Here is a 13,287-nt window from a genome sequence, read left to right on the forward strand (position 1 = left end):
TGATAAAGCAAGATACAATAAAATAGAAGTCATTGCAAAACACGTTTCGTTTCTTTAAAATCACTTTTCATATGCATGTGATAAAGCATCCCCCCAAATAAATTAAGAACCAGAGCACTAGAAAAATCGATATAACGAAACATATAAGCTCTCCCTACAAATGCGCCGCAGTAGCAGTTGTACTTGGGAGTACTTGCTAAAAAAAAGAAGCTAATACAGTAGCGACCAAACAAAACTTAGTGCAATTCCAGATACCCGGAAGAAGAGAGAGAAGGGTACACGAGTCAATTCTTCCTGTTCTTTCTTCAAACTGTTTGAGTATTGCGTCAAGCATTTTCTCGAGTAATGTGATTGACTACGAGTAGTTATTTTATGTGGTTTTATTTATTACGCTGCACGCCGTGGTTTAAGCAAGTAAGCCAAAGAAAGACGAAACACTACAGTGAATGACAGCACATCGGATCTGTTCATCCTCCTTGCGTCAGCGTAGATCAAGAATTGAACTATACAGCCATGAGAATAAAATCCAAAAGGAATTAATCGTTTTTGAATGTTACGAACTCTACTTTTTAAGCATAGTTAGTCAAGAATGAAGCAGGCCAAAAGAATCTGGGGACACTTGGATCATTTTTCTTTTACTTAAAAACAAAAAATCCCCCCCCCCCCCCTCCCCAAAAAAAAAAAAAAAGAAAACAATGTTGAGAGTCAGTCGTCAAACATGTCTCGCAAAGACTTGAACATTGTTCGGGGTGGAGGGGGGAAAATTCAGCTTATAAGGTTCTTTTTGGGACCTTAAACTATCGGCAATTGTCTAATTTAACAACAAAACTTTTACCAAAACGTCAAGTGTCCCGAAACCAATTCAGTGGCCAGAATTGAAGCTTGTGAGTCTCCTAATATCCCAAAGCAAGACTATTTTGAATTTAAGTTCTCCAGGAGTTCTTTCATGTGTACGGTTTATTAATTGTATAACCACTCGAATGAGAGCTGTCTAGCAGTACTTTCCTGTGGCGTAGTTTGTTATGCTTAACAAGACGTTTCTTACTTTTGAGTCTGTATATGCAATCCTAAAGAGTGATTATTCAAATGAAAGCTACTGAGCAGCACTTTCCTGTGGTGCTGTTTATTGTGCTGGAAAAAGTGGATCTAACTTTTGAGTCTGTGGATGTAATCCGAAAGTGTGACCATTCAAATGAAAGCTACTGAGCAGCACTTTCGCTGTGGTGCTGTTTATTATGCTATACAAGGCGTTTCTTGCCTTTGAGTCTTTGTATGTAATCCTAAAAAGTGGCCAATCAAATTAAAGCTACTTAGCATTACTTTCCTGTAGTGCTGTTTATTATGCTGGTTTGGTGAGCCCGGTTGTGGATAAAATTCTAATTTGTGACAATTCAATGGAAACCGATTAGCTGTATACCTTTTAGTTATGCTGCCATTTTTTCTTCCTTCAATACTGTTTTGCAAAGTAAGGTCAGAATTTTTTGTCAAAAGTTTGAACTTATTGGCACTCCTAGGATTGAAAAAAGGAAATAGGGTCCTCGGGTAGCTGGAACCACATAACGTTGTTATACAAAGTGTTCGTGAAATTCTCCGCAATGCTTTTTTTTTGTACGTCTAATAAATATAACACATATTGCTGTATAAAGTAATAAATTGGTGTATTCCGTCCATTCTCTTCACCTAATGTTAGTCAATTACTACACTACAAATGTTTTTGTCCGACATGCCCATCTTGCTGCAGAAGACTTCGACTTTAAGAGTCGTTTTAGGCTTTTAAGTTGAATAATTAGTAAAAGAAACAAACGGATCCAATTTCCAAGAAAAAGTCTTGCTTCATTTCTAAACTAGCGATGTCATAAGGAGCCACATCAAACACTGGTAATGCTTCCATCTTAGTTGTGTTAAATCGCAAAACAGTTTGATGCCACGTGTTGTCTGATTCCTGTACAAAAAAAAGATACAGTAAAACAGTTAGTCAAAGCCAGCCAGTAAATCAGTCAGTAAGTCAGTCAATCAATCAGTCAATCAGTCAATCATCGTCCGTCCTTTCTTCCGTCCGTCCATCCATTCACGCACGCACTCATTCTGATTCATTCATTCATTCATTCATTCATTCATTCATTCATTCATTCATTCATTCATTCATTCATTCATTCATTCATTCATTCGTTCGTTCGTTCGTTCGTTCGTTCGTTCGTTCGTTCGTTCGTTCGTTCGTTCGTTCGTTCGTTCATTCATTCATTCAAGGAAAGGAATATCTTGAAAGAAAGTCTAAAGATTTCCACCTAGGACATGCCTGTACCATTCCACAACAGGGGCGTTCTGCGTCGTACAAAGCCCCCCCCCCCCCCCCCCCCCCACAATAACTCAGCAAGTACTGCTGATGATCTCTTGTTACCTGAGCACTGGCAAAAAATTCCAAGTCCTCCACTTTTTTTCACCTATCCCCCACCCCTCCGATAAATAATGTACGATCCCTTAACAATGTAATTTTGTTTTGGCATGTATTCAAGCCGGCAAAGCACATTAGGCGCATTGTACTCATGTAGTCGGTTTTTTGAACAGAGGCCTTGTTTACGTCCGCATGGAAAACTAAAATAATCTGTTCTGGTCTGCTGAAAACCTTCAATTGAAATGACGTGATTGTTTAGGTATTTGTTTACTTGCAGAGGGTGCTATGGGTAAATTACACGAAATCATTAGAGCATGAACAACAACTGCGGCTTGTTGGCGGAGCACGTACAGCAATAAAGGAAACGATATACTGCATCTTAATCTTTTAAAGCAGCAAGCAAACATGTCTGTGGAGGTAAATTGGCAGACAACAAGACCCACCATCAGAGAAAGAACTAAGTTTATGTTCAACAACCATCTCTTCAGTGATGTGAAGTTCGTGGCTCGTACGAGCGATGGTGGAAGTGAAAGTAAGCGAGTTATTCCTGCTCACAAGTTCGTTCTGTCGATCGGTAGTACTGTATTTGAAGCCATGTTATACGGTGAATTAGCAGAGACCAGAGACACTATCGAACTACCTGACTGTGAGTACGAGAGTCTGTTAGAGTTGTTTAGATACATATACAGCGATGAAGTGAACTTAAGCGGAAGTACTGTAATGGGAGTGTTATACTTGGCTAAGAAATACATGGTACCTTCTCTTGTTGACAAATGCACAAAATATCTACAAGATAATTTAGATGCATCAAATGTTTTCGACATTCTGCCAACGGCTGACAAGTATGAAGAGAAAGATCTGGTGGATCAATGCTGGGAAGTGATCGATGGACAGACAAAAGCGGCTGTCGATTCGGATGGCTTTGTTACAATTCAAAGGTCCTTACTTGAAGCAGTAGTCGTTAGAGATTCCCTGAGTATCGAAGAAGTCGATTTGTTTCAAGCTGTTGATTTGTGGGCAACGAAACAATGCGAAACGAATGGTTCAGCAGCGAGTGGCGAGTTGAAGAGAAGAATTCTCGGTGAAATAATTATTAAAGCAATACGTTTTCCAGTGATGACTCAAAGGGAATTTGCAGCTGCTGTCGTTGAAAAAAGAATTCTTACTCCAGATGAACTGATAAGATTTTTTCAGTATTTCAGTTCAACATTGACTTCTCCAGTGGGATTCACAGAAACTAAGCGATCTGGTCCTGTTCTTCGTTGTCGCAGATTTGAATTGGTTGTGGAAACTGATTAGCGCTACGATGGCGACAGCGAAATTGTAGTTTTTACTGTGGACAAAGACAGCACCTTACATGGAGTATGTCTGTGCGGAAGTAGCAGCAACGACTACACAGTAACATTGCAACTGTGGGACAGAAGTACTAGCTGAACTAATATCATAAGTTAAAGGAACGTTTTCTTCTAGACTTTTGGAGTACAAAGGAAGTATCTATTATGGTTTTAAAGTTTTGTTTGACTCTTCGGTCGCTTTAAAGAAAAATACTTCTTACGTTATCTCAGCTTCTATAACTGGCCCACCATCTTGGAAGGGCGTTGGTGGCACTGTAAGAGTCCAGTCATCTGGCGTAACATTCCAGTTTCATCCGGATTATTTCAATATTCTACCTGACATTTTAAGATCAAATCAGCTGGTTGGTCAATTTCCTGAATTCCTGTTCTCTGTTTACCCTGAAATTTGATTTTTCGATCAATCGTTAAATTCCATATTTCTTTCCCTGTCCTTAGTAGGGGATCGTTTTCTCCAAGACAAAATTCGTAAGTGCAAATGGTAAAGAAGGAGGATACAAAATGTTAAAAAAAAAGAGACCAAAGAGATATAATTGAATGGTACTCGACAGTGTTTTTTCTTTCTTGAGTATAGCCGTATCAGTGGTATTGTCACGTCATTATCATTATCCCTAGTTGTTTTAAAGGCTAATCTGTTATAAATCGCTCATCTGCGGTCTCACCCACGAATAATTCGTTTTTGTTTTCTCACCCGGTGAGAAAACAAAGTCGGCAATTAAAAAAAAAATGCACAATTTTTCTCATGTCGTTGCATTATTGTTAGAAATTAAAACACGATCTTACAGTTCGATCATCATAGATTTCAATATAGAAGTATCGAAATTTAATAATAAAAAAAACTATGTGTGGTGGGAGAGAAGACAACAGTTGTCGAACGCAGATTAATGTAGCAGGGTCACGCGGCTAAGCCAAGACTTTAAGCTACTTCATATTACCAGTTTTATAATGTCTGATTGAAAGCTCGAATAAACATGAACAGAAAGCAGAAACTACACCTTTCTTCCAGGAAAAGTAAATCATTTCTCAGAAACACCCTCAGAAGTATGTGTTTTATGGCAGCTGTTATCAGTAATTTATGCACCTCGCCGCCTTCTGTCACGCTGCTTCTGTCCTATAATACCTGATTATATTATAGAAACTCCTGGGCTTATCAATTTTAACAACAACAAGACGATCAATCGCAACAAAAACGTAAATTAATTGTTGATATTGCAGTTGCAAGAAGGATGTTGGACTCCTGTTGACACCTAAACGATTTTTTTGACACCTTCATCGGTGCACGTTCTGTGTTTGATTGACTTCTATGTACACTTCCTTAAGCAATCGGGTGCCGGCGTCCTCTCCAACAAACGCCACTCCACCCATTCCTACTAGCCAAGCTACACTCAGTCTTTCACTCTCTCGCCCCAACTCTCGCGCAATCAAAAGATTAAAAACGCCCCGGTGGAAGGGGGACTCGCATATAGAAGTGACGGAGGTGATCGTCGGAAATTTTGAAACGACCACTGAAAGGTACTGGAATTCTGTTTCGGTTGGCGTGGTCCGAGCAATTTTTTTTTATCCCTGAGAGGAACCAAATCAATGGACAGACATTTACTTCCTCTCAAATTTTTCGGCTTAATACCCTAAAAGGTACCACCACACCTCTGACGGAAGTCATTTTAGATTTTAGCATCCTAAGGGGTACCAAACCACGAATTTTACGACAATCACGCCGTCACTTTTATATGGAAGTCCCCCGCCCCCAGGAAAATGCCTTATTACGGAGGAAAAACCCAAGGCAATCCTGGCTTGTTATTGGCTTGTCGTTTTTAGGGGACTCGTATTATCTCCTCCCATACGAGTCCCCTAAAACTCGACTGCGTGAGAGGCTAGGCTTGTTACGAGGAATCCTATTCGTTTCTTTTATCACTAGATACTATATATAAACAAAACTGATTGCAGGCCTGACACTACGTCAAGGAGCAATAATTTATTTGGGCCAAAAGTTCAACTAGTACAACAAGGCTTCTTCAGGGCGATAGTAACAATGAGAAAAAAATTAAGGGCTCTTTAAAGTTTACATTTGAACGTAAACAGAAATGGCTAAGTAAACGAATGTACATGACATAGCGTATTATATAACGGTTCATAGGATACATGCTGAAGAAGTTGAAGAATACTAAAAATGAAACTAACGTTCATTTCGTCTTTACTCTTACTTACTTGGGCATATTGCCTGTGCCACGTCGCCAATTAGCTTAGGTACATCAGAAGCCTCGGAAACAGAGAACATTTCTTTGTTTTTCAGTCTTTCGAGCTCTGGCTCGTATTCTCTGGCATCTCCTGCGGCCACTGTGTAGATCTCAAATCCCCTCGACTTTAGTTTGTCAGCTGGTATATGCGGATCCCCCGGCTGGGTTTGAGCGCCATCGGTCACGATCACAATTACCTATGAAAGTGAAGTCAATCACCATATACAACCGAACAAAGAGCAAGACTGAAGCTCAAGACTGCAAATTAGCGACGATGTTTGCCTAATTGGACCCTTTGAGGAATGTGGATCAAGTAATATTTCTAGGTGCAATTTCTCATTTCAATTCACGTTTCTCTACTTCCGTTCTATTATTCCTTCTTTTCTCTCATTCTTTCTTTTCCCGGATGGGAGCACCTCTCGTAATTGGGTAGATTCTCCCGGGGTGTTTTGCGCAAAAGCAAACAATAAAACGATAAAGTGGAACGACATACAATACGATACAACACTATACGTTACGATACGATACATTGTGAAACAATACCATATATGCATAGTTAGCCTGCGTGACAGGACCTACAACAACAACAACAACAACAAGCTTTATTTGCATGACTATAACAAATACAGTATTGCAAAAGCTATTCATAGCTAATTATTGATTCGTTAACTAATTCTTAAGATAACTTAAAATAAAATAAAATAAAATAAAGTAACTGAAGCCTTTGCTTATTTTAAACTTTCCATAGAGTAGAAGTAATCATTCCGGAGAGAAGTTTACCTCTCAATTCGAAGCACGAGGAAACAAATGAAATTAATTGAGTGTTTATAAAATAGTCTGTTGAGTTTATTATATGCGATAGTAGAGTTTCTTTTACTAATAGTCGTGTAAATGGAAGGCTAGTTTCTATTTTAGAAAAGAACATATCTCTTAAAGAAGAGTAACTTGGGCAATCTAATAAAAAATGAATTTCGTCTTCAATGGTTTTACGGTTGTAAACATTACACACCCTTTCATTACGGGGTATGCTGTCGTATCTTCCTGTTTCTATCAAAAGCTTGTGGCTGCTTATTCTTAGTTTCACTAATGCTTTCCTAGAAGCGTTTTTCCTTGTGAGATCTAGATAAGCAGAGGGGCCAAAAGTTTTTCTGATTGTGTAATAAAAGCTGAGTTTTTGTGAGTGTTGAAGGGTTTGGTGCCAATAAGAGATATATTTCTTTTTCATAAGATCTATATATTGTTTGATGTTATTTTCATTCAATGTGTAATAATTAAAGTTGGGGAAATTATAGTATTCACTCATCTTCATGAGACTGGAGTAAAAGCTAGTTTGACCGCTATAATGAAGGTCAACAGATATTCTTAGGGATCATTTTGCTATAGAATGTTCATCCTTTCCTTGGAGGTAGTGTACGTAATTAAGTATCTTTTTATTTATGTCAACGATTAGAGGAAATCTGCCAAGTTCAGCTCTACGTGCAACGTTGGATGACTTATAATGTACTTCTAAATAGCATTTACAGAAATGTAAATGTGTTTTTTCAATTCTGGAGCCTTCCCACGACTTAAAATCTGATTTAACAAAGGCACCCCACACTTCACTATTGTAGGTTAGAATTGGCTGAATCATTGTGTCAAAAATTTTACATGCAAGTGAAGGTTTCAGTGTACTAAAATCAGTGTGTCGTCTTAGACTGAAGAAAGCATGAAGAGCTTTTCGTCGAAGATGTTCAAGGGAAAGTGTGAAATTTCCGGAAGACGAAATGCGAGTTCCTAAGTAAGTGTAATCTTGTACTATATCTATTAATTCATCGCCTATGTGAAAGGTATAATCGCATTTTTTTGTGCTTTTTTGAAAAATCATTATCTTGGTTTTCTTAGGGTTTATATTTAGCATCCATGAGTTGCAAAATGATGATAAACTGTTAAGGCAATTTTGTAATCCCAATTTTGATCGTGACAATATAATTAAGTCATCTGCATAAAATAATGAGCTGAGTTTGGTGCCATTTGGTAGTATAAACGGGTCAGACAAAATATTGTTGAACGAAAAGGCTAAATCATTAACATATAGATTAAAGAGCAGAGGACTTAAAATGCAGCCTTGACGCACACCTCTACTGTATTGAAAAGATCGCGTTTCACTATTTCCAATTCTAACAGAACACGTAGAATTCGAGTATAAACTTTTGATAATTTTATAAAAGCTTCCTCCGACATTGATTTGTAACAACTTGTACATAAGTCCATCGTGCCAGACAGAATCAAACGCTTTCTAAAGTCCACAAAACATGCGTATACTTTTGTTTGGTGAGATTTGACATATTTATCTACTAGTGTTCGTAGTGTAAAGACATGGTCTGCTGTTCGATTTTTTGCTAAAAAACCAATTTGAGATTTATGAAGAATGTTATGCGACTGAACGTGTTCGGGGAGTCTTTGATTGAGAATTGAGCAAAATAATTTACCAAGACAACTAGAAATACAGATTCCACGATAATTTGAGGGATCAGTTTTAGATCCAGTTTTAAAAATGGGTGTAATAAGACCATCGCACCAATTTTGAGGCCTTGTACCTGAGCTAAAGGCCTTGTTAAATAGCTGTAAATAGACTGGCATTAACTCGTTTAAGCTAGATTTGATCATTTCATTTTTGATTCTATCTGAATACGGAGATTTATTGTTTTTTAGCTTTTTTGCCGCTTACGTATTTCAAGTTCAGAAAACGGAGGAGGTGAGAGAGGGGGCGAAGCCAGGTGAGCGCGAAGGAGGCTCAAGGAGGAGGAGGCTTCAAACCTAAGGCTTTTCACAAGCACAACCTCGGTTAGCTTGAATTCAAGTTAGCGTGCACAGGAGCATTCAAACAACAGTGCAAGTCGTTCTCTAAGTCGGGTATATTATATGACATGCAAAATGAATGACAAAAGATAACCTACCTTTCGAACTCGTGGGTCTTTCCTGTAGCCGTACGAATTCGTCTCTTCATTATAAAGTTTGTCATTCGCATCTCTTAACCCCAAGTGTAACTGTGTATTAGCCCCTGGCACTGGTCCAGGAAGTCTAAGCACTTTATCAACGACGGTATCGGTGTCTTGTCCCTCGTTGAACCCAAATTCGACGTTAGAATCCGTGCCGAATTTTATTACGCCAACGTGCGTTCCTTCAGCAGACACGTTCAGTAGCTTGGTAACTCCAGCGACAAACACTCGGACGTCGCGCCACACGTTTGTTATGCTACTGGACGCGTCCAAAACGAAACCAAGATCGAGAATACATGGATCGTCTACTTTCTCTGTTGGAGAAAAAGGGTAACGCATACAGTCAAACCCTATAACTGAAGAACCCGGCTTATTGTGGCGTAACGAGATTGCTACGGAATAACAGACAAAGGCCAATTTCAAAGTGCAAACATCTTTCGCGAGGTTGGCTACGTTCATACTAGTAGTTTTTGAACCCAGGATAACACCATGCGCTTATTTTGGTACAGTTTTTGAGCCGGAATGTCGCGAAGCAAGCAGAGGTACCCATTCCCTTTGCAAGTGATTTTTGATAGATTCAGCGAAAGAAGAATGATGCAAGCCTTGTACGCTACCGCTGCGCCCGCGCTTCGGTTTTAGAATGTTTACGGTCGTGGATTACCTCTCATTCGGCTTAATTTTCGCACCACTCCAAGTACATTAGGGAACGTTAGCAACGACGACGTCAAACGCCATCGCGATTATTCCAACTCGCCTTAAATGTCAAATATAGATTAAATTTTGAAATCTTGGAGACCGCACCCAAATTTAGAAATAAAAATAAAAATTCGTCGTCGTGAGTTTACGTCCTCCATAAAACGTGCCATCGGAACATTTCATCAGATCGTAGTCAACACTCGAAGAGAAATTTCGTATCTCCGCGCAGTCATGTAATATCCTTTTTATTTCTGTACCCATCAGAGAGGCTGAGGAAGTCATCTGTCTTCCGGGGTGTGTGGTGACAAGACCTCGATTTCACACGGAAAAGTATTGATCAGTGAGGAAGGTGGCAGGAGCTAAGCAATTTTTCAAGACGAAAGAACTGTAAGTTTGACTTTTCATCAGTGAATGACATGTTGACAACCAAATTCTTAACAGAGAAAAAGGTGTCGTGCAAGTTAAGAGTGGCACGACGAGTGCAGGCGTGACGGGTGAAATGATAGCTCTTTGTAAAGCGATAATTGAAAGATCAGTCGATAGCTTAAATAAACAACCGTTTAGTAAACGCTTAGCGAGTGAAATCTAATGATCCTGATGAAAAGAACTTCTGCTGTGCTGAACGCATGGTTCCTTTCTTATTTACCGTCATGTGGGAGCGAATTTAGTTATTTTGTCTTGTTTAGTGAGTTCAAACAGGAGTCTGGTTTAGAACTGACATACTCCTTAAATAATATCAAGAAGGAAAAAAACGGTTAATTCCACAGAAACATCCTGTAACAACGTCTTCTTTTTGGGTTTGTCGCTTTACCACTGGAAATGGTAGGTGGAATTAAGCCGGGAATTAAGAAAAAGATTGACAAAGCAATCATGTTACTGTTTAGTTCTCCGAATCGTTTTGCTGAATGCCGGGGAGATCTTATTCAAATATCATCCACAAAGATCACTTCTCCGCATGAAAAACCCCAATCAACTTAGAATTTTAAAAGATGAGTATTCTGCACTCTCTATCCATTCTTGGCTTTATTTAAATATGACTTTTATAGGTTTTCAAAGAACATAGATGAAACTGAATCAAACCTAAAGCAGACAGATTTCCAGACAGCAGACAGAGGATTGGACTTGGGACTCTTTACACCACTACATCAATAAACACAGTATTCATTCATACTTACGGGTTGTGGACGCCTTGAAAGAAAGGCTGCCAAAAAGGAACAAGTAAATCCAGCAAAGTAAAAACATGGCTAGTACTTGTACCGTGGCATGCTAATGACATTACTCTCATACCACTAATGCTTTTAAGTTTGAACGAAACTAATGGCGTGGGTAAGCGAACGCCTAACTTCACTAACCCATTTGTGAAATACGAGTTGGTGTCCTTGACTTCAGGTGTTTATTTTGGAGACGTACACAGATTCCAAATAATCCACGCAATACTTTAATATCACCCTTGAGGGGTTAAACTCCCCCACCCCCCACCTCCCGAGTTTTTGATAGGTTTTGAAGGGCAACGCTAGTCATCCCTTTTCCTGACTGTCATATACCAAATGTAAGAAATGCAAAACATATTTCATGTTTCTATTTTGTTATGGAAAAACACGTTGAAGTTTGAACGCGAACTGTGACAGGCGTTTCCAATTCGAGCAAACCTATCGCCTTTGTAAAAAGCTCATGAAACATTACCGGCTTTCAACCAATCAGAGCGTGTTTTCACTTATAAAGCGAATAAAGCGTGCTTTCACTAAATATTTCTACATGAATAGTTTATAGTATTCAGATGTAGGTTTTTTCGTAACTTCCTCGGACTAAGGAAAATATTACCTCCCTTTTGATCTTTAAATACATACTGGAATTTTTATAATCGACAAACCAGGAATAAGGCGATGACAATCGGAAATATATTTAAAAAGCCGTAGTACCAAAATTGTTTTATTATACTTAAAAACTTCTTTCGAGTTTTCATTTACATTGTTACTGCCGGATGATTGTAGGTTTCTGTCCGTCTAGAGTTTATACACACCATGGACGAGGCGAATTTGTAAAGATGAGCCTTCTGTAAATTCTGAATGGTTTCTTCAAGTCCAAGAACGCGTTAGCAGTATTATTGTGTTAACGACATTTAGAAGCAGTGAGAGCCAGGAAGTGGGTTTCGCCGGAAAGGATACGGTAATGTTTATTAGAGACAAAAACACCAAGCTAAATTCAAAGTCAAATGATTTCCCTGAAAAAAATATAAACGGTATGCTAACAAGATACTAAGATAAAGATTTTTTCGTTCGAATTTAAAGCACGTAGTTTCAAAGGAGCGCCTGTCTTCGCCATTTGTCTGTAAAACGCCAGCCAACAGAAAATTAGATCACACGCTTTTCACTACAAAGACTTTCCGCACCATGACTTCCAAAGCTCACCGTTTGTTCTGATTTTGAATACTTTCAGAAAATTAGGTGAGAATAATTTAGCTATTTACAAGACCCTTTTCCTTGATCTGGCGGCCACCTTCAATAAAGATGCATTGTGGGAGTCTAGGGGGCAAAGCCTGCATCGGTAAGAAAGTCCAAAAAAAAAAAAAACCGGAATTTTCTGTGCAAGAAAAAACAAAACCTCTAAGTTTTCCGTGTGTGAAAACAAAATGTCAGACTTTTTACCTCAACACTACATCCACTACGCTTCTTCACAATCCGTTATTTATTCTGCTTAAGGTTACCCTAATAAAAGTGTTGGCCCTGGATGCCCGGCTCCCCAGTGCATTACAATTAATGATAACCGCCAGATCGCCAAAATGGTCTATCGTATGTCGCAAATCCTTCGGTATGAGTGATTTCTACTCCAAATACTCCATGTAAGACACAAACAATACTTGGGCAAAATTGGATAAGTAAAGGTTTAGATATACTAGTATACAAAGGCAAGTGTAAATAAACGATAAAACCGATCAACGTTTCGGGGTCGTCATGACGCCATTAGCAAGTTCGAAGTAATAGAAATAAAGCAGGATATAATAAAACAGAAGTCATTGCAAAACACGTTTCGTTTTTTTAAAATCACTTGTTCATTTGCATGTGATAAAGCATCCGGCCCCGGCCCCTCGTATAAATAAGAACCAGAGCACTAGAAAAATCAATATAACAAAACATATAAGCTCTCGCTACAAATGCGCCGCAGTAGCAGTTGTACTTGGGAGTACTTGCTAAACAAAAAAAAAGAAGCTAATAGCGACCAAACAAAACTTAGTGCAATTCCAGATACCCGGAAGAAGAGAGAGAAGGGTACGCGAGTCAATTCCTTCTTTTCTGTCTTCAAACTGTTTGATTGACATTATTTATGACGCTGTACGCCGCGGCTTAAGCTGAATGACAGCACATTGATATGTTGTTTCTCATGTCAACGTAGATCAAGAATTGGACTATACAGCCATGAGAAAAAATGCAAAAGGAATTAATCGTTGTTGAATCCTACGAACTCTTTTTTTACGCATAGTTAGTCAAGAATGAAGCAGGCCACTAAATCCTGGCCTAAACGTTCGGGACACTTTTTTTTTTTTTTTTTAACTTTTAAACATGAAAATTCTCCCTCCCCCCCCTCCCCCCCTTCCCTAAACAATGTTGAGAGTCAGGAGTCAAACATGTCTCGAGAAT

General features: G+C 38.9%; 2 protein-coding genes and 1 pseudogene across 5 annotated transcripts in view; 2 read left to right on the forward strand and 1 right to left on the reverse strand.

The window, feature by feature from the left end:
* Positions 1-11,065, reverse strand: part of LOC146474196 (vitrin-like) — a 98,083-nt gene extending 87,018 nt beyond the window's left edge. For 2 of the 4 annotated variants that reach the window (XM_085117514.1, XM_085117511.1), the window contains exons 1-2: positions 8,915-9,484; positions 5,950-6,175 (exon numbers count right to left, since the gene is read on the reverse strand). In XM_085117514.1, the coding sequence (XP_084973640.1) occupies positions 5,950-6,175; positions 8,915-9,415 (727 nt within the window). In that variant the 5' untranslated portion in view covers positions 9,416-9,484. Of the gene's footprint in view, positions 1-757; positions 1,943-5,949; positions 6,176-8,914; positions 9,485-10,827 lie in introns of those variants that run through there. The other 2 variants (XM_085117515.1, XM_085117513.1) reach the window with 2 other exon arrangements.
* The window catches only part of LOC146474199 (BTB/POZ domain-containing protein 6-like), a 209,671-nt gene that overhangs the window by 36,002 nt on the left and 160,382 nt on the right, over positions 1-13,287 (forward strand). The window lies entirely within an intron of this gene.
* LOC146474202 (BTB/POZ domain-containing protein 6 pseudogene) lies at positions 2,574-4,593 on the forward strand (annotated as a pseudogene).

The sequence above is a fragment of the Pavona decussata genome, unplaced genomic scaffold (assembly GCF_977016875.1).
Source record: "Pavona decussata unplaced genomic scaffold, jaPavDecu1.1 SCAFFOLD_91, whole genome shotgun sequence".
Lineage (NCBI taxonomy): Eukaryota > Metazoa > Cnidaria > Anthozoa > Scleractinia > Agariciidae > Pavona > Pavona decussata.